Genomic DNA, 26899 nt, shown 5'->3' on the forward strand with positions numbered 1-26899 from the left:
AAATGTCATTGCGGTTGGATGGAAAGTTTCATAAGACGACTATCCGCTTTACTATATGGTACGGAATGTTGACCTGCCAAGAGACATCATATTCAAAAAATGAGTGTAGCTGAGATGCGTATGCTGAGATGAATGCGTGAAAATATAATAAAAGATAAGATTCAGAACGAGGAGATACCTAAGAAGGTAGGCGTTGCATCCATTGAAAATAAGATGAGAGAGAATCGTTTAATGTGGTTTGGACATATTCGACGAAGGCCTAATGATGCTCCAGTTAGAAGGATGGAGAAATGAAAAAATATATTAGTTAAAAGAGGTCGGGGTAGGCCTAAGAAGACATGGATAGAAGTGATAGGAAAGGATATGAATGCTTTAAACCTCACCGAGGACATGGCATTGGATAAAAATGTTTGGAGGAGAAGGATTCATGTGAAAGACCCAGAATGATTTTCTTTTTTGGTTCATATCGCCGACCCCAATTGTTCTGGGATGAAGGCGTAGTTGTTGTTGTTGTTACTAAAGTAATAAAAACAAAACCTTTCTTTGGTTGGTAAAAACTTTGGGAGTTTTTTCTTGGCCATCATGAAGTACACCCAACTTTGAGCTGCATCAAGGGTAGTCCCTCAAGGGTAATTTGTGAATTTCACATGATTTAAACAACTAGATTTTACAAATATAAATAAATAGAACATATATAAAAATTTGATTGCATGCTACCATTTTAATCATACAATAAAATTCTATCAAAAAGTGTTATCTTTTTTCTATGAAGTCTGAAACCGATATTGACAGCATTGCCTATTACAATAAAATGCTGAAATAAGAAAGTTTAAAGCAAATATATGGTTTGCCTAATTCTAAAAACAATAGTTAATTTTAGTTCATTATTGAATTATTAAATTAATATTATCTTATAGAAAGATGAACATATATAAATTCATACATTATTTTGTATTTTATTTTTGCTTTTAAATTTTTATCTCTATATTAATATTATCACTTACTGATAAATTTGAAACCATTTTTGTTTTGTTATTATGTCATGAAATGGTAGATCTTATACTACATATTACATTTTACCTTTTTTTCTACAAAAAACCCATTAGTGGACTTTATCAATATCTCTCTCTTTCTCTCTTTGTCTATGTAGTATGGGCCACTCCTGAATGTCACCAAGCTGAAGAGAGATCACAAGTTCAAAACCCACGAGTGTGCATCTTTTGCTGTGAACTTGAAGCTGGGTATATTCTCTTGTAAGGAAGGAGGAACCTAAGGATTTACACCAATAAACTTGGTCAGTGAGGCAATTTTCTCTGGTTATTAAAAAAAAAATGATGAACAACATCCAAGGCACACCCTTGATAATAAATCCCAGTCACCATAAGCTCATCTTGAAAACGTGAAATTAAGCACTTCTTTCATGATTCCCAAAGTTTTTTAGTAAACAAGCTGGAGGATAACTAGGATTCAAACACAACCTTGGATTATGATAGGAAAACCTAACAATCTCAATATCTCAATATGAAAGTGGAAAGCATACTTCTCCTAAGATGAAAATGAACTTTTGTTTAGATTATAGATAACTTAATTTCTCATATAAAAAAAACATACTTTCTTTTTTAAAATTTGTTTAATTACAAAATCTGCATATGTAATAAATAATTTGGATTAAATTACTTAAAAATCATTTTTAGTGGGGTGGGGCCTTGGATGCTAGACATGCAGTCAAGGTTTGATTCCCATGGGTGTCACCCTCTGCACAAGCCTATGTGTAGCATAGGAAACGGGAGCAGGGGTCCTAGCCTCAGAGTTTTATGCTGCCGGTACGATGACCGTAGGTATGGCAGACTGAGCTAGTACGACCAAGTCTTCGTGCTGAGTGCGGTTTCTTCGGGTTATAAATCCAAAAAAAAAGTAAGGGTAATGTTTGCTACCCTGGTGGGTAAGGAACCCCTAGCAAAAATTTGCAACTTTTTATTTTTTCTCAAACATTTTTGCACAGCTGACCCACTAAATGTGATCTACATGATTGGCTTAGTAAAAACTGGCCATTGGATCATGTTTTTCCGACATGCATATTATATTTTGAGGGTTGTAAAATCACGTACAAAATTTCCAATCCTTACCAATGGGGGCTCCGCTTGTCTGACAGAAGCAGTTAGTGCATGTCACCTTGTGTTAGGGCGTTGCAAATTGTATAACTGATAGGGGTCTGCCTAACCCCAGCTTTCTCTGCTAAAAAAATCAATCCTTAAAAGCTTATATTTTTACATAAAAAAACTACAAACCAATGATCAATTCCTACTATTTTGATCATATTGAATATAAAGTTACAATTTGGTCAAAATAATCTCTCCCTTTGTGTTCCAATTAAGGGGTTCTTTCTGCATGAGGGTATCAAATGCTTTCCCTTCAAGTAATCAATATAGTTTTCACTATGTTTTTTTGTCACTTTTTACTCATTTTTTTATAAATGCTTGTCTCTTCCCTTATACTTCCTAAACACTTTATACATCTAAGCATTTCTTAAGCACTGATTTCTCCCTTCACACTCACATCACTTCACCAATCTAGCTCTACTTAACTATAATAATGCCATGAGGAGTGTCCCAGATCCTACCCAGATGGGCTACTACCTTTTTTATCTGAATGAGCAATGACTAAAGTGCAAATGTTTAACAACTGGGCGGGCTCCGCTTGTTTGGTAGGAGCTGTTAGTGCATGTCACCATGTGTTGGTAAGTTGCAAGTTCAAAACTCAATGGTATGTTGTGTAACTGGTGGGGTCTGCCTAACCCAGCTTGTCTATAAAAAAAAAGTGAAAATGTTTCAGAAATCAAGTCAAACTTTAGGCTCTGTTTGGGAGCCTTAGTTGGGCGCGGTGATAGGGGATTCAGGAAATCCCAGTTGTCTAGGTCTATTGGAATCCTGTTTTGGGGAGAGGAGACTGATATGGAGTGGTGTTGGGAGGGGAGATGATGTTATAAATGGGTGGATTTCAACAACATCCTCATGAAGGCACTTGAGCCTGTTACCCTAATCACTAAAGAGAGAAAATTTAGTGATCAGGCCTCAGTACTTAGCAAGGTACTCCAGCCTTCAAAACTAAACATGAGCCCCATGTGCTGCCCTTGCAACAGAGAAGTCCTCAATGACATTTTAATTAGTCAGTGAACCATACCAGCAATTTGCTGACATGTTTACACTTAGAGATTTTGGGAGAAAATTGTTGTTATGATAATCAATACCTTTGGTAGGAGCAGTTAGTGCCGGTCACGTTGTGTTGGGAAGTTGCATGTTCAAATCCCAATGGTACCGTTGTATAACCCGTAGAGGTTTGCCTAACCTCAGTTGGCTTTTAAAAAAAAAAAGACAATATCAGGGTTTTTTTGAAAAGGAGTCACTTATTTTTGCTGCAGTGCTTCATGCTTAACATGCAGCTCTACTGTTGATGACTAGCCATCTCAACATTTCTCAAAATGGACACCACGTACACCCATCTAGGGATGGCAGTGGACCGGGGTGGGGGCGGGGGACAAGGTCTCCACCCCCACCTCGTCTCAAAATGCGGACTCCCTGCACGGGTTTGGATTTTAACCTCCATCCTCGTTTTGTGTCTTCCATCCCCGGTCCAAATGGGGCAAGGCGGGGCGGGCTCCGTTTCCCCTCGGTCCATTGCCATCCTTAGAAGGATTGGAGACGGGGCAGGGTGGGGGGAAGCGTAAGTCCATCCCCGCCTCTATCCCCGCACAGGTTTTGATTTTAACCTTCATCCCCGTTTCATGTCCTCCATCCCCGATCCAAACGGGGCGGGGCCCGTTCCCCCCGGTCCACTGCCATCCCTACACCCATATGGAGAAATGCCACCTGTTTACATGGGATCTGGAGAAAGATTAGGGAAGCTACTCAAATGAGGATCCTATGGTGTAAGAGAGAGAGAGAGACTGTGTTACCAACATGCAGTGGCGTAGCAAAAGAAAAAAAATTTGTGGTAGTCGGGGGTTCGGGGGCAGCGCCCCCGAATTTTTTTTTTGAGATAAAATAAAAAATGGCTATAATTATTAATAAAAATCTAATTCATATGGACGGATCAAACTATTTGCTGCAGTCAGGGCTGGGCTACAAAAATGGATAAAAATCTATTTCATATGGAATCAGGGCTGGGCTAGGACTGGGCTTTTAAAAAAAAAAAAATTAACTGTTTGCCGACATGTGAGTTAGATTTGATTGCCCTCCACCTTTCTCTCTCTGTCTCTACCTAAGAATGCAGTAATTATTTATAAAAGTTAGCTAAATCATAGTTATATTTTTAAATTTTCATTTAACTGCACATTTCCCTGTTTTGTGTATTTCTTGATTTTATGGTATGTAGTACTTCTCTTGTTTGATTTTTTAGTTGTTGTACTTGTGGTTGGTTGTTACTAGTTTAAGAAGTTGAAGCCCGTGGCATGTTGGCGACTGCATGCTTGGCCTTTAATGTTGGTGCAGAGATTTGAAGTATACAACAACAACAACAACTACGCCTTCATCCCAAAACAATTGGGGTCAACGATATGAACCAAAAAAGAAATTCATTTTGGGTCTTCCACATGAATCCTTTTCCTCCAATCATTTCTATCCAACGCCATGTCCTCGGTGAGGTTCAAAGCATTCATATCCTTTCCTATCATCTCCATCCAAGTCTTCCTAGGCCTACCCCGACCTCTTTTAACTAATATATTTTCCCATTTCTCCAACCTTCTAACTGAAGCATCATTAGGCCTTCGCCGAATATGTCCAAACCACCGTAAACGATTCTCTCGCATCTTATTTTCAATGGGTGCAACACCTACCTTCTTACGTATCTCTTCGTTCCGAATCTTATCTTTTATTGTATTTCCACACATCTATCTAAGCATCCGCATCTCAGCTACACTCATTTTTTGAATATGATGTCTCTTGGCAGCCCAACATTCCGTACCATATAGTAAAGCGGGTCTAATAGTCGTCCTATAAAACTTTCCCTTCAACCGCAATGGCATTCTACGATCGCACAGCACTCCAGTAGCACTTTTCCATTTCATCCACCCAACCTTTATCCTATGATTTACATCTTCATCAATTTCTCCATACTTTTGAATGATGGATCACAAATATTTGAAATAATCATTCACCGGTATATCTTGCTCACCAAGCTTCACTACACTCCCATCACTACTTCGTTGCTTACTAAACCGACATTCCATATATTCAGTCTTACTCTTACTCAACTTAAAACCTCTAGCTTCCAATGTCTGTCTCCATAATTCTAACTTAGCATTAACCCCAGCTCTAGACTCATCAATCAAAACAATATCATCAGCAAACAACATACACCACGGTACATTTTCTTGAATTGATCTCGTAAGCTCATCCATCACTATCGCAAATAGGAAAGGGCTTAAAGCAGATCCTTGATGTAACCCAACCGTTATCGGAAAATTGGTTGTCACCCCTCCACAAGTGCGGACATTGGTTACTACTCCTTCATACATATCTTTAATTATACTAATGTACTTGAGAGAAACACCTTTCTTCATCATTGTCCACCAGAGAACGTCCCTAGGTACTCTATCGTATGCCTTCTCTAAATCAATAAAAACCATATGCAAATCTTTGTTCCTCTCTCTATATCTTTCAATAAGTTGTCTAAGAAGATGTATAGCTTCCATAGTTGATCTTCCAGGCATAAAACCAAATTGATTCTCCGATATCATGACAACCTTCCTCAACCTAGACTCAATCACCCTCTCCCAAAGTTTCATAGTATGACTCATGAGTTTTATACCACGATAGTTTGTGCAATCTTGTATATCACCCTTATTCTTATATAAAGGCACCAAAGTACTCTTCCTTCACTCATTAGGCATCTTATTTGTTCGCCAAATCAAGTTAAAAAGAGATTTGAAGTATGAGAGGCCAAAATTTTGATTTTTTTTTAACCCAAAATTCTTGTTTAAATTTAGGTAATTCTAGCTATCATGCATTTCTGTCTTGGATGTGTCCCTGCAGCCTTTGTTTGGATAAATTTGATGCTATAGCTTGTTGGCTGCCTGCTCATTTTCAGTCCTGTTGCTTTTATGTGCTCTTAATTTTGAATAACTCCATATGGTTATTAGTTATGGGTTCCTGAATTCTTACATGCATCTTGATTCTTGATGCACGTCTTTTATGCAGGTATTGGATGCGCTGGAGATGTTTCCATTGGCACACTGAGAGGCTTCTGATTGTGAAGTAAATTCTGAGAATGGAGATGGCCTTCTGGTTGTGAGCATCATTTTCCTGATTCTGCATGAATGTCTATAAAATTCTTTATTCTGTGAATTCAAAACCAAGTCTCATTTCCTGTTTCCATGTAAATAGTATGTTGAGCTGCATAGGTCACTGCATATGCTCCTTTTTTCTAGTGTGGTATCAATTCTCATTTCCACTTTTCTTATAACTGCATGTTGAGCAAAATAGGTCACTATATATTCTGTTTTTTTCTGTTGCAATTTTGGTGGAGCTATACCATGAGAAACATATACTTTTTTATATGTAGGTTTCGAGTCCGATGGGACATCATGTTCTTGGTTGGTGTCGCTTTCCTACTGACACTTTAGGCCTAGGCATGTCTGCTATTTAAACACATCCAGTGATTGAGCAGCTGTTTCTTACTTCAAGTTCAAGATCCAAGGCTAATATTGAGCAACAGGTATCTTCCTTTCTCAACTGGGCGTTTGTTTCATGCCCTTTCCTATGAAAGAGGCTCTCTACAAAGGGTGAAACAAACATGTCTAAGGGAAATAAATGGTGGGACCCACATAATAAATAAAAAAAACAGCTTTCCTGTCAAAATGGGGCTCATACCTTCCCCCGTGGGAAAGCACTTTCCCTCGGAAGTGGCCCTTTCAAAGGAACTGATTTCTCTCTTTATAAAGACCACAACAATTTAATATTTCTCCTTCTCTTTTTGTTTGGCAAATAAAGAATTCGAGAAACATGGAAGCTCATTCTGTAAATATTGGAGTTACTGCATCACAGCTAGCAGCAAGGAATTCCAGCTCTCAACTTTTCTGTGAAATCCTTTGATGAAGACACCTTTGTCTATCATGGAAACTTGTTCTGTAAATAAGGAATTGGAATAAACAAATTGGCACTGCTGTACCTCAGTGCCCAAGTATTCCATAGCCTAGCGTTGGAAGTAGCTTGCTACCAGTTTAGAGGTTTTGAAAACAGTTTGCAGAAGAACACTTGGTCTAGGAAAAGTGAAATTTCACATCTGCAAATTGCAAGTAGATTCTGTTTTTCCTGGACAATGTGTTGTAATGCACTGCGTTGTTTCTTGTTAATATTGTGTCATCTGTTTGTTACAGTTTGTAACAAAGGACACCATGGGATGACCTTTTCCAGCTGATGAGACAACAGGGTCTTTCCCGTCCGTTAGGATATGATGGGCAATTACTGTTAAGTGCCACTTCTTATGATGTGTGGTAACTGTGACTTCTAATATGTGATCAGGGCCAGTATTTGATTATTTTTTTATCAGTACGACCGTTATTTCTCAGACCAGCTAGTAGATTTTGTGCTGCAATTTTCCTATATCACTTGGAGGCCTGTTTGCTAGCAATAACCTTTTCCAAACGTCCACTGTTACTAAGATACCTATAAATACAAAGAAAGAATTGAACAAAGAAAATGCCCAACCAATCTCAGGTAGTTAATCGAAGAAGAATGTGTTGTGAGGTGATAGATGTCCACCGTAACAATATCACTACAAACAGTACTTGGAAAATCTGTTTTAAAATGTATGCATTCAATGGTGCATTCCATGAAATGTGCTGACTAGGTAAGTCACTAAGGGGTATAGGGTCCCAAGCTCCAATGAAAGATGGCATCACCGGAATCATGTGTATCGTCCAGACCATTTATCTCTCATATTGTTTCGGACCTCTTTAAAAAACATACTGCATAAGTTTTTTGCTTAATCCAAGTCTGTCATTGCTTATTTACTAAAAGCAATGCTTTGAATCCAATCAATTTAACAAGTTTTTTATTTTTTTAATCATACTTTTGTTTTTTATTGAGCTAAAAACGCATCTAAACATAAAAAAAAAAATGCTTAAACTAATACATGCTTCCTACTAAATAAAGCATATCAGGTCTACAAGCTTAAATTAAACAAAACACATGCAAATATATTTTTAAAAGGGTCTAGAATGGGAGATAAATGGTTTGAAAGCTAATCACATCACAAATACTCTGAAATTGTCAGGCTTTTGATCAAACAGGTGGACGGGCACGGAGTCACATTCAAAGAAGAAAATAGAAGAGGAGATAAAAAACCAATTAATAACAAAGAGAGAAAAAAGATAAGAGAAAATTTAATTAACAACATAAATCCCCCCAAAAAAATACACAGTTCTACTCCATTTGGCAGGAAACGAAAACTGTTTGTTGTCCTACGCAAGAAAATAAGCAGCACAATGAACAAACAACTACCCATCTTTTCTCTTAGAGTGAATTACTTTCAAGATCTCACAAATATGTTCTCAGGGACAAACCCCCACAGAAACTCTGCAACATTTTTCTTCTTCTTCTTCGTGGTCTTTAATCGACCATCATCGTAATGACGCACCACCCGATCGATTTCATCTACGGAAACTGAAACCCACCACCACCAATTCCCGCAGACGTCGCCCCCTTGGGCGGATTGATGGCGATATACAGCAGCGAGATCGTGATCGAGATCAACCCGGACCACACGAACACGATCGTGGGCGTCTTCCCCCTCCTTCCCATCAACCCCTTGGCGAACGGGTACAGGTGCGCCAACACCCAGAAGCTGAAAAACACCCCACCCAACAGCTTGCTCCACTGCGGTATCTCGCTATAGATGGTCCGCGAGAAGGCGACCGCGATGGCTATCAAGTTCACCATCATGATGGTGATGGGCGGAATCATTAAAGAGGTCCACTTCACCAAATAGAGCTCGGCGTAGATGTCTTCGTTTTCGTCGCCGGCGGATTTGGAGGTGAGAGTGAACGAGATCTCGATTCCGGCGATGACCTTCAAGAGACCCTGAACCACGGCGTAGAGGTGGGCGCTGGTGCCTCCGATAAGCCAGAATTGCTCGTTTCTCCACCATTCCTCGAGCGCGATCCCCGACCATTTCACTTCCAGGATGGCTAGCGATATGAGGGTGATGGTGATGGTGAGGAGGAAAACCAAGAAGGTGACGTCGAGGGTCTGCACGATGAAGTGGCCGGAGAAGAGGGAGAGGGCGGGGAGGAAGCAGTAGACGATGAGGAAGATGGAGGTGAAGGGGTAGATCCCCACGTTGAGGTACGCGATCCGCTGCAGGATGTTGAGGCGGGAGCTCGCGAGGAGGGCGTTGTTGCGGGAGAAGAAGATCTCGACAGACCCTGTCGCCCACCGGAGCACCTGGTGCAGGCGGTCCGTCAGGTTGATGGGCGCCGACCCGCGGAAGGCGTCCCGCTTCGTGATGCAGTAGACCGACCGCCACCCGCGGTTGTGCATCCGGTACCCCGTGACCACGTCCTCCGTCACGGACCCGTAGATCCACCCGACTCGATCTCCCCACTCGGTCTTGTCCTCATACCAGCACGAGATGACACTGACCGCCTCGGCGACGGTCGATGCGTCCAGCGGCTCGCGCGGGGCCAGCAGCGCGCCAGGCGGCCGGCCGTTCTGGACCCCCGGGTGGTCCGCCAGCGGCCGGCCCTGGAACTCGGCGACCACGATCGACTCGGCCAGGATCGTGGAGTTCCCGAACCGCTTCGGATGTATGTCCATGCTGATGTCCCCGCAGTCGTAGTCGTCCGTATCGTCCCGGAGTGCGGCTCTGTCCGACTCGGTAGGCGGTCTCTTCCGGGACCCGGCCGACTTCTGGCGCATGTACGGCGGATCGAAGCCATAGAGGGCGACCCGCCGGAAGAGGCAGCCAGTTCCGACGTAGACCGGGCCCTGGAGGCCGTCGAGCGCCCGCATGTTGCCGTCGAAGAAGACGGTGTTGTGGTTGGCGTACCGGTCGGAGGGGTCGATGCCCTCGAACCGCTGCGGGAACTGGATGTAGCAGATGTCGTCTCCGCCGCGGTCCATCATGAAGCACATACCCTCGCGGACCGCCATGGAGTTGTAGATGTAGTGGTCGCAGTCGAGGTTCAGGATGAAGGGACCGTTGGACATCACGGCCGAGGCGCGGACCAGGGCGTTCATGGCCCCGGCCTTCTTGTTGTGGTCGTAGCCGGGTCGCTTCTCGCGGGAGACGTAGACCAGCATCGGCAGCCGGATGTCGACGTCCGTGAAGTCGATGAGCTTGTCGTCGTCGGCGCAGCCCATCAACGGGTCGTTGCTCGGCGGCTTCAACATCACCTGCACCACACACACACACCTCAAGAAGGATATAGATAGTAGAAAAGAGGAAGAAGTGATCTAATAAGATGAATGCGTACCTGAAGGATGCCGGCGTGGTCACCTTTCTTGTGGTCGGAGGAGGGGACGGCCCAGGTGCCGGGCCAGTGGGTGCCGTCGGCCATCCAGGTGGCCTTCTTCACCTTGAGCGGCTCCGAGGGGTCCGCACCGCTCTCCCGCATCTGCTTCAGCATCTTCATCTCCTCCCTGGCGTTGAACGCGTCCGACCTCCGGCGGATGGAGTCCGGCAGCCCGTTGATCCTCACCTTGAACTCGTCGTACTCGCGCTTCACCCTCCGGCGGTCCTTGACGAAATCCGACCGCCTCTTGTTCTTGGTGGGGTCGCCCCTGATGTTGAAGTAGCTGTCGGGGTTGCGCGGCTCGATGTCGTGTTTCCGGCAGAAGGGGACCCAGATATCGGCGAAGCTGGCGGCCTCGGCCATGGCCTCGAAGCTGAGAAGTGCTCCGCCGTCGTCGGACACGTAGCAGGCGAGCTTCTCGACGGGGTACTCGACGGAGAGGATGGAAAGGATGGTGTTGGCGGTGACGAGCGGGGGCTCCTTCTCCGGGTCGGCGGTCGAGACGAAGACGTCGATGCCGGGGAGGTCGGAGCGGCCCGTCGGGTTGGACGCCGACGGCATCTCGAACTTGTCCTTGAGGACGGACAGGTCGGTGGCGCGGTTGATGGGGTTGAGCTTGGGCATCTGGTCCAGTATCCACGAGAACGCGAACCAGATCTCGCACGCCACGGACATCCCCCACAGCCACATGGCCTCCTCGTTCTTGTGCAGCACCCTCCACCTCAGGAAGAAGGCCAGCACCACCAGCCGGACGGCTATCAACAGCCTGCACTCGTTAGTTGTTTCCCTTTCCTCATCATTCATCCATTCATTCATCAAGTACATCCATCCATCTTCGTGACATGGACACGATAAGCAAGACACTAGACACGACATTCTTGCATGATTGTTCGTTGAGAACAGAGTCACGTAAGAATAACACGACACGCCTTTCAAAGTTGAAGTGTCTCTATCGATCTGCCCACATCTCGGCACAGCTCAAACCAAGAGGTTCATATTTTATGCAGCGGTGCTGCATTCTTAACATGCAGCTCCACTACTGCTGACCATCCATCTGGACATTTCTCAAAATGGACGCTGCATCCATCTCTAGAAAATCCAAGATGGTTGGCTGTCAACCAGACAGGCCGCTGCATTCCCACCATGCAGCGACACCGCATATAATATGTAAAGCTCAGCTCGTATCGGTAGGTAGATGTATTTTATATCATAAAGTATAAATCTTAAACTGTTTGGTTCACAAGCTATACAAGCTTAAGGTTCAAATTCTCTGAGTCACTAGAATATGAGAACTAAAAATATAAGCATTTTCAACATTATTTTTGCAAATCCAATCGTGTGGATGTTTGTTAAGAATCAACCATTGGATCGTGTATTTTTTTTGAAAAAAATGTAATTTTTTAATGCTTGAATATTTATAAAGATTATAAGTCGTTGATTTTAAAGGTTTAAAAATCTCCTTTATGCATCAAATCGATAAGAGCGAATTCTTATAAAACCAAGCATGTAGATCACATCGGTACCGTTAGATTTAAAAAAAAAACAAAAAAAAAAACCATGAAAATCGCAGTTCACACATTTGTTCTTATATTTTCAGTTCTCATATTCTAGTGACTCCAAATTCTATTAAGTACATCTTTAAGACAATATAATTATCTTGTAAATGAGCAAGATCGAATCGAATGGCTAGCAAGTTTTCGAGTGTGAATTCTATTACTTTAAAAAAAGTGTGCATCTTTTATAAACTTGTTAGCTATGTTCGGCTCTATCGCTCTATCCAATGTTGTCAGGATCTGAATCAATCGGACCTGTATCGTTTGGCTAACGATTCAGCTGTATCAGCCGATACGATACCTTTTGTATCGTTCAGAATCAGCCAAAAAATAATTAAAAAATATTACATCACAATCAGAACTTCAAACGTGTTAAAAATATTAAAATAATATTAAAAATAAATTTAAAGATATTTTTTAGATTTATTAAAAAATAACCAATTCAGGTCAGTATCGTATCGATTTTCTAACGATATGAACCAATACAGACCGATATGTACAGATACTGACAACATTGGTTCTATCGGTTTATTTACCAGCTTTATCAGTACTAGCTGCTTATTTATTATGGGTAAGTTGGATCCTACCAACTCATAATTAAATCTATTAGGCTTTATTTTTAAAACCATTCATGCTTTGCATTACTTTGTATGGGAAGATCAATCTGGAACATCCACTTTTGTCTTTTAAAAGTATATTTTAGTATGTAAACATTTTGGTCAACAGCTTAATGCACCACGATAAACCAATTGGTGGTCAAATCATTTTAAAAATAAGTGTGGATCAGTGGAATTTGTGGTGATGAGATCCACTCATCCACACCAAGTTTATGGTATGCACACTCAATTTAAAGACTAATATAATATAACTAGACGAATGTTCTTATGTAAGGTATTGGAGCAGTAGTAACAAGTATATTATAAAACAAATGATAATTGCCTGAAATATGATGAATAAATTCTGGTAAAATCCAAAAATATGTAAAATAAGCATTTGTAATTTTTATTGCCTCAAGGTCGATACGCATAATTCTGGTGATGTTTTGAAAAAAATGTGAAAATTTATTGGCATATCGTTAGCTTGTGGGGCTTTTCAAAGATCTTTCCAATTTTTTCTTAAATCTGACTGCTAAACGTGTGTTCTACAGGCTTGATTTTTATAGAAATCAACTTTTGGATCATCTAATTTCGGAATGCAGATAAATTTTTATAAGGTTTAAAAATCAACAGTGTAAGATTTCATAAATATTCAAGACTTAAAACAGTATGCCATTAATTGAAAAACATGATTCATGTATCATTTTTTAACAAATCTACCATACCCAACACATCTGCATGATCAGATTTGCTAAAAACAACCTAAAAATACCCTTTTGCTCTTGGTAAATCGGCTGTAGGCTAGAAGAGTGGTAGCAGCTACCACTTTATATATGTATAGAGAGAGATGTGTAGGTGCTTGAACACCAACTTTGATGTTGCTGAGCATTCATCGCGTGCACCATGGACGCTCAGCCTTTTTTATGCAAAAACTTGCAAAAAAAAGGGTGAAAAGGCTTTAAGCGCCGCTAAAAAACAATTTCAAAATACTGTATGTGTTCTTGTGGACCATTTAGTGGTGTTTTTATATGCTGCTAAAGGTTCTAGCGGAACTGAGACATTTAGCAGCTCTTCAAAAGCGTGCTAAAGCTTTATTTGGTGCAAAAAGACAGTTTTTTAGCATTTTTTACTCTTTTTCAGACTGACCGTTCATCATTAAGCACGCATATATATATATATATATATATATATATATATATATATATATATATATATAGAGAGAGAGAGAGAGAGAGAGAGAGAGAGAGGGACGTGGTGGTGCTGGTGGTGATGGTGGTGGTCACTGCAGAATACCTGTATGGGCTGATGATGCCGGCAGGCATGTGGATGACGCGGGTGAGCGGCTTCCAGGGCTTGTCCATCACGTCCGACATGGGCCCGCCGAGCCCCCCCTCCCCACCACCGTACATCTCCTCCTCCTTGGGCCAGAATGCGTTGCCGTAGCCGTACGTCCCCTTGGTCTCGAACAGCCACCGGTTGTGGTCAAAGTCCCCCGTCTGGCTCCTCATCAGCAGCGACTTCTCGGACTTCATGAGCGACATCCTCCTGTCCATCTTCTGCCCGGCCGACGCCGGCGCCGGAAGCTGCAGCGCCGCTCCCTGCCCGACGAAGTCCGGCACGTCGTCGTCGTCGAACTCGCCGACCTTGTAGGGCTCCTTGCAGCCCGGGCACATCCCTCGGTCCTTCTGCGCGTCCATGTAGCAGTCCCTGCAGATCTTGAACCTGCACTCGCAGGGGTCGACGTCCTCGCCGCGCTCGTTGCGCATCGCCTTGCCGTCGCACGCCGGCATCTGGCACGCCGAGCCCTTCGCCCCTGCCATCTGCGGGTGGCTCACCTCCGACTCGATCACCTTGTCCATCAGGTGCGCCCTCGTCACGCTGTTGAACCCGCCGGTGAACAGCGAGTTCGACACGTACTGCTCCTCCGCCTTCGTCGCCACCGACTCGTCCGCCATCGGCTGGTTGTCGGGCGTCGGCGGGATGTGCACCGTGTAGTTCATGTAGTCCCCGCCTATCTCTCCCGACATGTCCAGGTCCTCCCTCGACAGGCTGATGTACCGCCCGCTCGACGTCCGCCGCGCGAACTTCACCGTCTGCCCCGAGTTGTTCCTCTGCGCCGTGCCCCCGGGGCTCTTCAGCGACGAGCCCTTCTTCGACGGGCTGTGCGACAGGGACGCCATTTCCCGGCCACCACCGGAGATAGAGGTCGCTCTGCTTCTTAGATTCAGACTCTTATCGGATCGAACAACATGGGTACTTCTGGTTGTTGCCTCACGTACTGGCACACAGATACGGGCGGTTAATTACGTGCCTAAGGACTCACCGCCAATCGTGTAACCGCGGAGAGATAATGAAAAGCCAACCACAACATGTTCGCCTGCATGCTTTACAAGGAAGAACAGAAAATGAAGAGAAACAGGAAAGAAGAGAGCTTTTTCAGAAAGGAAAGAAGGTGGTGGAGGTGTGGGATGCACGTTAAAGGAAGAACGAGAGGCTCGCTTGGTCAACGGGAAATTCTCTGCCTTAAACATAAAAGAAGAGGGGAACTAAAACAAATAAGGGAGAGCGTTAAACTAGCTTATTAGAGGGCACTGTGCTGTGGTTGATTTTAATGGAATTACTGTCATAGCCATTCACTTCATATTTCTTTTCAGTATTGCTATTGATCTTGGCTGGACGTTGATTGGTACGGTTGTAAAGGGTTCAGATTCAAGTAGGATCTTGGGTGGGATATGAATTGGTTTAGTTGGATTCAAAAGCCAAAGTCCAATCCAAACACAGATGAGGTATCAAGTTCTGAATCTGAGAAAAATATGAATCCCACTAAAATTTGTATCTGAATACATGTAAATATCAGATTTTAAGCAAGTTGGATCCTTAAACCTGAATCTGAATTTGATTATGCTATATATCCAATTAGGTCCGACTTGGTAATGCCTAGATCCAACCGAGTCATATCTATAATGATTGGGGTCTATTGTGAGTTTGTGGAGATTTTCTATAAATGGGTCTTACAGTATTGTTGTAGGAAACAAATAAGTTATGGGACTATGGCTTTTCTTGATTTGATGCTTGGAGATTTACTGGATAATTTGCTCAAGTTTGAAGTACCAACTTTCTAAAAAAGAATCCAGAAAGTGGCAATCTTGGTTTATTTTGGTAAATTTCGATGGATCTAGTGGGTAGAGCATGAAAATCTATTTGGGTAAGTTAGTATGGCATAGGGTAGTTAGGTAATGTGTTTCTATTTTATTCGTTGGTTTTTCTATTTCCACAAATTTGTGAAGCAAAATGACCGAGTTCGTGTGTGTGGGGAGGCGGATTTTGGGGGGAGGAGGGAGAGAATGTGTGGATGTGGGGAGGGTGACTCAAGCAAGACTCTCTCTCTCTCTCTCTCTCTCTCTCTCTCTCTCTCTCTCTCTCTTTTAAGGACAAGACTTCGTGCCCACGAGGGCTCCGTTTAGGGCTGGGAAACAAGCCGAGCAGCTCGTGGTTAGGATCATGTTCGGCTCATAAAGAGCTCTTTCGAACTTGTAAAATATGCTCAACAAGCTCAATATGAACAATAGGTAATAAAATATAGATTTTACATATATTTTTTTGTAATCTTGTTTCTTTGAGCTCTAAACCAATGTATTTTTTTTATAAACAAGCCAGCTCTAACTTGGGCTCATTATGAGAGCAAACTCAGCTTTGCTGGCCACATGAATGAGCCAAGCTTTAACACTTCAAGCTCGGCTCATTAAGCTCATTTACCAGCCCTACTCATGTCGTGACTAAGGGCGGATCAGGTTCAATCACATTGCACACTTTGAGTGTGCCGCTGCACCGGGCTGCCCTACATCAGTTGTTGGGCCTCACAATTGAAAGACTGTTAAAGATGGAGGGCAACTAGGGGCACACTCAAAGTGTGCAATGTGATTGCACCTGATGTGCCTTCCTCGTGACTCAACTCGTATTTGGCTTGTAAAGAGCTCATTTGATCACGTGGAGTAGGCCTAGGAAGCCAAGCATGAATAACAAATGCTGGGTTTTGCTCAGCTTGTACAGGTTCATTAATTAGTGATAAATTACTTTTGACATATATTCATATCGAGAAGGGGGATGATTCTACACCTTTTTTCATTAGGTCTGGTTAGGACCTTTGGAAAATCACTTTTAAGTATTTTTTGCTCAATTTGTATTGTTAGATGCATTTATGGTTGTTTACTCAATAGGGAGTATGTATTTGCTTAAGATTTTTTATGTTGAGATCTCTATTTTAAAGATGTAAAAAATAACGAAAAATAATTGTATTGTCCTTGCAAAATGGTGTGTTTTTGTAATACCAAGCAATTTGAAAAAATCAGTTGCATATCCAAAAATGTTGATTCCTACCTTTTTAGGACATTTTTGTCTTTCACAAATGCAAACCTGCTGAAATTTGCACGATTAACAGGTATGTTATAGAAAGTTTGCAACCCTTCAATAAAATTGAGATTTTGCGAACATATGCAAATACAGTATGACCTTCGTAAACACAGTATGAACTTCGTGAATATCACCTACAAACCTCCTTTAAGTAAATACTCATTGAGAAGATATGCAAATGTCTGCTGACATTTGCAAATAGTTGTTTGAGTGTCTCAAACTTTTGCACTCCAATGAGACCTCCACAAATATAGTACGGTCACCACAAATACAATACAAACTTCACGAATATAGCCTATGAAGTTCATTTAAGTAAATACTCCTTGAGAAGATTCGTAAATGTCTGCTGAAAATTGAAAATACCTATTGTGAATGTCCCTGACTTTCACACTCTCTTGAGACCTCTACAAATACAGTTTGACCTTCGCAAATACAATACTATCTTTGTGAATATTACCTTCAAATATCCTTTAAGTAAATACTCCTTGAGAAGGTCTGTAAATATTGTACGACCTTTGCAATTATAGCACAAACTTCATGAATATAACTTGTGAACCTCTGTTAAGTAAATACTCATCGAGAAGATCCGCAATGTAGGCACACATTTGCAAATATCTATATATGCATATCTTGTGCCTCATTTGCAGACTTTATGAACATTGACACATTTGACATGACATTCACAATATTTCTGAAAACTTAAATGCAAATCTTCTTATTTTTTGAGAATATCCGTACTAGCATTAAATGTGATGCTTCGATATTTAAAAAACAATGGTTCACAATTTAGGGCCTTTTCTCATTTTAGGGATTTGTTTGTACTCTCCAACTCCTTTTCTCCACTGTGTTTTTTTTTTATGTTTTTCTAGCGACTATTTTTTTTGGCACTTCATCAGTGACTTTTTGACCATCCAGGACATCATCGATGGCGAGATATTCTGCTAAGCACATCGTTAATGGTTTAAATAATTATTTTTTTAAAATTTTGGCATGAATCTGTTATTTTAACTAAACATTGATATAAATTAGTTATTTTGACATTCTATTTTCTTGTTAAATGAATAGATAAATATACATCTCTAAAAATTGTTTCATATTTTACCTATTTATATTATTTTGGCATTCTTTTTTGCAATAATCACATATTTTTGGCACTCTATTTCTAAATATTTTTTGACTTTTAGGCATTTTGTTTATCCCATGCATTGCATTTTATTTTCTAATGCTACTTGATCATAAATCTAATACATTTTATGGATCTTGATTTGGGTTTCATGATAAAAAATTTATGGTTCAATTTACTCTAAGATTGCATTATTTTAGTCTATATTGAAAATGCAAAGAAAATTAAAGGTTTTATTAGAAATAACAATAATTACATAGCTTTGACCACTTTTGGAAATTAATCTAGGTTTTTCTAGTCAAAATTCATAAAAAGGAGAAAATAAATGGTGATTTCATTGGGAAATAACAAGTTTCAAAAAAGATAGGAATTAGACAAATGATCTTTCAATGAAGAAAAAGTTCTCCCTTTTCTCATATGCCTCTTAATTTGTATTCTAATTTGGTCATGTTGCACATAGTTCTTCTCATTTATGTTCATTTGTATGATATGATGATTGACATGTGCATGTGTGTGCCTTGATTTTTCTTTTTGAAGTTATATTCATGACCATCATGTCTTTTCCTATATACATGGATTGACTTCTCTTTTGAACTATGATCTTCAATGTAATCCCTAGACAATAATTGACAATCACTAGTATGCCTATTTTGCTTTTATAGAAAATTCTTCAATTATTGATTATAAAATGATAATTAAAGAGACTGTCATGGTGGCAACAACACCTACACCAACACCTAATGATGTGACAGCAAACAGAGCAACAGATACCTTACCCACTTATTGATTTGTCCTACTATGAAGTATGATTGAGGCTTGACATGTGGATAGAGAAGAAAACTACGTTGTGGCAAAAAATATGGGTGACCGACATATACCATGATAAATACAACATGAGTACAAGGATGCCCATAAAGTTGGGCTCAAATAAGCAATCAAGACCTTCAGTGGCCAAAAGTTTTGCAAAAAAAAAGGTTGAGAAGCCTACGACCAAAACCATGTCTTCTATCCTGGAAGCATCTAAGAAGGTAGATTCATATGTGCAGTCAATGGTGAAGAAGTTGAAAGAGTCATAGATTGAGTATGAGACTATTGATAATTACCTCATTACTCGGTTAGAGAAAACACAAGATGTGGACACCTGTAGTGACAGTGGTGAGATGCAAAGGGATAGTGTGGACATTGTAAGGGTGGGAAGGGGGGAAGAAAATACCTTAGCAAGGGGAGGATGCCATGGTTGAGGTAGAGAAGAGTTTAGAGAAGATAAGAGGTGCAGATGTTGAGAGGTAGTGAATGGTGTTGATGATCCTAAACTAAAGGAGAAGGAGAGTGAGGGTCCCTCTGCAAAGGAGGTACCTCCGCAGAAGGAGAAGGCCTCGGTTATGAAGAGTACACTGGAGGATGTTGAGGAATATGAGAAGGTGAAAGATGAGTCATTAGAGAAACAAGTGCATGCTCCGAGTAAGAGGCCACAACGGCAAAGAAGGTTCAACACTTATGGATAAGTACCTTCTTCAGAAGTTATTGTATGCAATATGTTTGTAAGATGTTTGTGATCAATTTCAATGTTACATTAAATTGTCATATATATATATATATATATATATATGTGTGTGTGTGTGTGTTGATTTTTGCAATTCAATACTTAAAATGTTATATGTGTGTGAGTGTGTGTGTTAATTTTTTTAATTCAATACTTAAAATATTATATATGTGTGTGTGTGTGTGTGTGAAGCATGTATGTAAGATCATTGTTTTGAATATGCAATTCATTAAATAATTTGTCATATACATAAGAAGTTTATTTTTAGGATATCTAGTCTTAATATAAACATAAATTTATTAAGATGACTAGTTTGATTTTTGCAATTCATTGATTAATTTGGGTGTGAATTTTAGTTTCAATTTGAATTTCAGATAAATTTTATATTGTGAATTGAATATGCAAGATAACTAGTTTGTAAGACTATAATTTAAAGTTTGAGTTGAAATTGAAACTGAATTGAACAAAAAGGATATTTAAATTAGTTTGTATTTTAATTTAAATTTTTAAATATTAATTACATTGTAAATTGTAAAGTTCAAATGAAATTTGAATGGTGAGTTTAGATTTGGATGTAAATTTGAATTTTAAGTTAAATGTTTTCTTATGAATTGTGATATTTGACTGATTTCATACAAATTTTATTGTGATTACAAGATTTACAGGCTCAATAGTTGAAGAATCCAACACCCCTTATGCATCTATTTTATTGATCCAAACACATTTCCGGTTCTTAACACCATCAGATAAATTGAAGGACAGGCTAGATTAAATGCATTTTTAAAAATTCTTGGAGATCATACAAGAAAAAATCCATCATTCTTATAGATTTCATTATGTTGTAATAGAACCCAACAACCAATATGTTTAAGATCTCTGATTTTGATATGACCATCACCTTGTAAGATATGACATGCATCACTAGACTGAAGTATCATGGGGAGCCAATGAATGCACCTTGTTTTGGAGATTTTAAGCACCAATGTGAAGTCTTTATTTGGAGCATCCAGAGATGCATTTGAAGGTGAAAGGTTAAAGTTGTCATGATCAAAGAAGACATATGACAATAGCAAGGCTAGAAGAATGAAGAGGAAGATACCCTATGTTAGAGGGAAAGTCAGTCATAGGGTAGAGAGAGAGTTGAGAGTATTCTTGCTATATTTCTTGAGCACTTGTTTATTCATCGACAATGGTGGAAAGTTGATTAATTCATCATATATGCAACTACTGCAAAACATGGATTGTGTCGATGAATTTGCATAAGGAGCAACTTTATTTGCACACTTGTATGCAACATTGAGTCAAGTGAAGTGTGAAAAAAAATTGATCGACTTGTTGGTGTTGTTGGTGGTACGAATATTAATTTGATTTGTTTGATATGAAAGCATGCTTTTATTAATTTTATTTAATAATTTATGTATTAATATGTATATTAATTCTTATAGTTTCATATATGGGAGCACATATCTATTGGAAGGCTCCTTGGACGTGACCCTCAATTTTCACGTATTGTTATGTGGACCAAGTTAGACACTAGAGAGGATGAGGAGGAGGGAAAAAAGTTTTGTTGACCAAAGCACATGTAAATATACATTGAAAAAGTAGTTATATTTTTATAAATAATGCAATATAGGACTAACCATGAATGAAACTTTATTTTGTAGATAACGTGTTGTCTCTACAAAGAAGATGCAATGGAAAAGGATGTGGTTGTTTAAGTCATGGACCTCGCAAGGAAGGACATTTGGTTGCTCAACATTAATGAAGTTGAATAACAAATGGCTAGTCAAGTTGTCTAATAGTTTGAATATACTCAACAACCATGTTACCCTCGCATCGTTAGCAGAAGCATGTTAGTTTGTTTGAAGGATAGGTATAATTATTAACCCCACAATGTTTTCATATGAACTAGAAAACTGGCATGATGGAGGTGAAGACATCAGCTTGTATTTCATGGGACTTCATCACCTTGATAACATAGTTATTGACACCAAGTAGTTGTCAAGTCATTTCATAATAAAGAGGGTCATTGAGATGGTAATGCATGTATACTTATGTGTTTTCTCTGTTTACAAATATACTTTCATTACAAATAGGGTGATGCACATATATTTACACTTATATATATACTTTGATTACCAATTAAAAGAAGAATAGCAAATAGGAGCAAACAAACAAAAGCAACAAAGGATTGCAAGTGGAGAGAGTGCAGACTTAAGTCTTTTAGTAGCCAAAATCCGTACATTGCAGGATTTGCTTAAAGCAAAAGATAGGGATCTCTTTAGAAAGGACCTCATTATACAACGTCTACAAGTGCTTTCCCATGCTCAGGTAGTGTTGCTCTCTAAAGACCTCATTATCTCTAGCAATGATAGGGAACTTGAGGAGTTAAGATTATTAGGGCAGTAGTTGCAGTCTCTACAACATGGTGCCTCTATTTATTTTTCTTGTATATGTACATTCACAAACAAATATAATTTTTGTAAATATATTATTTTGTTTGTATATACTTTTGTTTCATTATAAATGTGTGAATGTATATATTATGAATGTTTGTAACATAAATGAATGCACTGTGAATGTTTGTAATAGGTTCATTTTGAATAAATGAATGAATGATTGTATGACTAGGTGTATTTTTTAATGAATGTTATATGAGCATTTTTTTTTAATGAATGGAATGAATATATGTATAATGTTTATTTTTTAATGAATGAAATAAATGATTTTATGAGCAAGTTCATTTTTGAATTATTTGAATGAATATATGTACGAGCATGTTCATTTATTAATATATAGAATGCACCATTGTATAATCAGGTTCATTTTTTAATGAATGTAATGAATATATATGAGAAGGTCTAATTGGATGACATTCGCACATCAGAATATGTGAACCTCATGATATTCACAACTAAAAAATAAACCTTAACAATTGAAGGACATCTGTACATTAGAATATGTGAACCTCACGATATTCTCAACTGAAGAGTTAACCTTATCAATTAAATGACATTTGCACATCAAAATATGTGAACCTTGGGACATTCACACATAAGAGTGTGTGCAAGTCATTTTATAACAAACAAGAGGTTTGCATATATGTGACCATATTTGCAAATATAGTTGCAGGTTCACATATTCTGATGTGTGAAAGTGGTCCAATTGATAAGGTTAATTCTTCAGTTGTGAATGTTGTCACATATTTGAGGATGTGAAGACCTTCATGCATTATTTTTATGTGGATCTCTCAACTCTCGAAGATGGGCATCCACAAATATTTTACCACATTTGCAAATATGGTTGTAGGTTCACACATTCTGATATGCAAATGTGATCCAATTGATAAAGTCAACTCTTCATTTGCAAATGTGGTGATATATTTGTGAATCTATAGACCTTCGCGTATTATTTTCATGTGGATCTCGCAACTCTCGAAGATGGACATCGGCAAATATGGTTTCAAGCTTGCACATTTTGATGTGCAAATATGGTTCAATTGATAAGGTTAACTCCTTAGTTGCAAATATAGTAACATATTGACAAATGTGGAAACCTTCATGCATTATTTTTATGCAAATCTCACAATTCTCAAATATGCACATCCATAAATATGTGACCACATTCATAAATATGGTTTCAAGTTTATACATTCTGATATGTGAATGATGTCCAATTGATAAAGTTAACACCACAGTTGCGTATATGATCACATATTTATGAATGTGGGGACCTTCACACATTATTTTCATGTGGATCTTACAACTCTCGATTATGGACATCCGTAAATATATAATCACATTCGCAATATAGTTTCATGTTTACACATTCTGATGTGTGAATGTGGTCAAATTAATAAGATTAACTTATAAATTGTGAATGTAGGCGCATATTTGTGGATGTAGTGACCTTCGCACATTATTTTCATGTGTTTCTCGTAACTCTAAAAAATGAACATTTGCAAATATGTGGCCACATTTGCAAATACGGTTTCAGGTTCACACATTCAAATGTGTGAATATGGTCTAATTGATAAGGTTAACTCCTTAGTTGTGAATGTGATTACATATTTATGGATGTGATAACATTCGCAAATATGATTGCAGGTTTGCAAATTTTGAGGTGTGAATGTCGCCTTTTATGGTGAGGTTTACAACTCTAATGTGTATTTACATTCATCATTCATTCAAAATGAACATACCCATACATATATTCATTCATTCATTCATTAAAAAATGAATTTGATCGTACATATATTCATTTCATTCATTAAAAAATATGCATGTTCATTCGTATATCTATTTTATTCTTTCAAAAATGAACTTGCTTATACAATCATTTATTCATTCATTAAAAAATAAACATGATCATAAATATATTCATTTCATTCATGAAAAATGAACCCGCATAACTTTGTAAACAACGTAAAATTAACATAAAGATAATAGTAAACAGTACAAGTGCATGACAGAGTAATCAAAGTAATTTACAAAGTATGTATTAAAAACATCTCATTACAATATCGTCAACAATGACTCAGGAAATCTTACATTTGCTTCATGTCAACTTTCTCATTAAGGTCCTATGGTGCCTCCTCTTCTGGATCTTTTTGTTTTGCTTCTAGACCTTTTGAGGTAGTAGGCTTTGCTTCTCTTATGAGAGATGTTTTGTGTTACAGTCTGATTTGCTTCATTGCCTCATCTACTGCTTAACTTAGGGTTGCCTCATTTTCGTTCTTCCTCAGTTTCTTGTAGTGATTGACAACTCTTCTTGAGTTTTGTTGCATCAACCTAAAAAATGGTTATTACCAAACAACTACATAGATTATATTGCAAGAATAATTCAAAATAAGACATATAAACATGTACCAGCATAAAATGGAGGTTCATGTTTCTACCTAAGTATAGCATGTACATCGAGATAAATATATCATAATCTTTGTTGTAACAATCATATAAAAAGTTAACAACATATACAAGTATGTATTGCGTTTAGACACATGTACAAAGTAATTATTCATTTTCTTGTTGAAGAATATCATACATGGAACATGCAATCCAATCTAAGTATCGTAGCCAAAGCACTTTGAAAAAAATTTAGCCTACAACCCAACATTAATCCTACCTAATATGAGAAAAAAGTAAAGATATTATTGAATAGTTAATGAGTTTGTACTACATTTTTAATATATGTATTTGTATTATATACGAAGCACATGAAGTTATAGAGCCTGAACTCATTTTCTTTCATGGTCATCTCTCACATAACTCAGTGTTCATTGTCTCAGTTGAGAGCAATTAATATCTGCAACATTTATTGAGTTCAGGACATAGATAATTTATCTATATAAAATTATAAATATAAGTGTGCAATGTTGTTCAACAGATACCTTGTCGCATTTCTCAAAAAGATGTGATACGTGTTGTTTCTCCAAGAAAGTATGAGAACCTTCTTTTGTATATTCACATTTGATCATTTGTTGTGAACAATGTTAAGGAGTTAGTTTCTCTTAATCCATAAAAAATATGAGTATCGGTTTGGAGATTCACTGAGAAACTCAAGGTAAAGTAAATGGACTTTAATAGTTTTGTTCTTGCTGCCATGTCTCGATTGTAATTCTCAATAATTTATTCTATGAATATATATATATATATATATATATATATATATATATATATATATATATATATATATATATATATATATATGCAACTTAATCAACATATCAATAGATATATTCATGTTAGATTCAAATGAGTCTACATACAAACGTAACAAACAAACATAGAAACTTAACACTCACATCAATGGAAAACAGAGTGTCTATGTAGAAATCATATTTAAATAGCTCTACAATCGAATTTTGTCTTATGTCATTAACTTGTTTTTTCTTCCTGCTATCATGGTTTTTTTAGGTGTCATATCGCGAAAGGCCTAAGATACACATAGAAGATATAAGACATTAAAATAGTATATTAAAAAGCTCTCTATAAATATATAGAAGTAAACAATTTTTAATAAATACACACACCCATTTCGTAATAAGAGATACTCAACATATTATTATGTGTTCTTCTGCTTGTTGTATTCAACCCCACCACATACACTGCACTTATATGACACAATATCTTTTGGTGTTGTTATTTGTCTCTTTACCTTAGGTCTATCGAGTGGACGTGTCATCTTCGTTAGATAGATTGGAATAAAAGTCAATCGAGCATTGTGTGAGACATTACCTGCCATAGAAATGAATAAAAATATATAATATGCAGCTCGATAAGATACAACTTTGAAGTAGTTGTCATAGTAATCCTCTGATAGCTTACCCTCATACAAAATGCATGCAATTGCATGTTATCATGGAATTTCACTCACTCGCCACTCTTTACAAGAGCATTGCATATTCTCAAGATCAACACAATAACCGTGAATTCGGTTATGAGTTTTGTACAGACGTCGATGACAATGTAAGACAACCACACGTAGTTGTTGTGCCTTTCTATTTCGTGTCTCTACATTTTCTTTTACCTCATGCATAACAATGTTGGTTGACATTTTTTGCTCAGTATTCTTGCTTTTCTCAAACAGTGTCATCAACATGAGACAAAGGATCTCCAGAATAGGCATTAGGGGTTTATCACGTATTGGGGAGAATATAACAATTGAAGCACTCTGCTATATTAGATGTAAACACCCATATCCTTTTCTTGAAAAGTGAGATGTAGCCCAAACTTTGGTTTCACGTCGATGGTAATATAATCATATAGTGCTCCAAGGTACACAATGACTAGGACCCTAAGAGAGGCATTCAATTGTATCTTGCTCCTATATTTTTTTCAAACAAATAGTTGCATTGTGGTTACATAACTATTCGAGTTGCGGTCCACCGAAGTGTGTTGAGTGGTGAATCAAATTTCTTTAAAAAAATTATATCAAGTGCTTCATGCAATATCCAACATGACATTTAGGAAATGTGTGGCGACAACATATAACAGTCGTTAGTGTTTATCTAAAATAATAGTCAATTTTGTGTTTTATCTAAACTCATCGAAGTATACAAATTTGTGTTTCAGACGCTCCAAAAACTATACTCATGAATTCTTTGACTCATTATATATAACTGCAAATGCTACCAGAAATATTTCACTACAATGATCAATACTA

General features: G+C 38.6%; 2 protein-coding genes across 2 annotated transcripts in view; one reads left to right on the top strand and one right to left on the bottom strand.

Moving 5' to 3' along the window:
- Positions 1–6325, top strand: part of LOC149829046 (AT-rich interactive domain-containing protein 5-like) — a 47341-nt gene extending 41016 nt beyond the window's left edge. Inside the window, exon 13 of the mRNA XM_090017877.1 lies at positions 6195–6325. The gene's annotated coding sequence lies outside the window, so the exon portion shown is untranslated. The remainder of the gene's footprint in view (positions 1–6194) is intronic.
- A 2165-nt stretch (positions 6326–8490) lies between these two features.
- LOC149829048 (cellulose synthase-like protein D4) lies at positions 8491–14839 on the bottom strand. The gene is made up of 3 exons (XM_090017878.1): positions 13953–14839; positions 10472–11276; positions 8491–10391 (listed from the first exon to the last, which is right to left on the bottom strand). Exons 1-3 carry the CDS (start codon positions 14837–14839, stop codon positions 8652–8654), a joined length of 3432 nt encoding a protein of 1143 aa, XP_089874004.1. The 3' UTR covers positions 8491–8651.
- Between the last annotated feature and the right edge of the window lie 12060 nt (positions 14840–26899).

This window comes from Nuphar pumila, chromosome 9 (genome assembly GCF_984573655.1).
Source record: "Nuphar pumila chromosome 9, dmNupPumi1.hap1.1, whole genome shotgun sequence".
Classification (NCBI taxonomy): domain Eukaryota; kingdom Viridiplantae; phylum Streptophyta; class Magnoliopsida; order Nymphaeales; family Nymphaeaceae; genus Nuphar; species Nuphar pumila.

Bases quoted from the DNA above. Each gene is read 5' to 3' on its own strand.
- LOC149829048 (XM_090017878.1), bottom strand. From the start codon at position 14,839: ATGGCGTCCCTGTCGCACAGCCCGTCGAAGAAGGGCTCGTCGCTGAAG. The intron at 11,277-13,952 runs GTATTCTGCAGT...TAACGAGTGCAG, and splicing joins GGCATCATCAGCCCATACAG to GCTGTTGATAGCCGTCCGGC. The intron at 10,392-10,471 runs GTACGCATTCAT...TGTGTGGTGCAG, and splicing joins ACCACGCCGGCATCCTTCAG to GTGATGTTGAAGCCGCCGAG.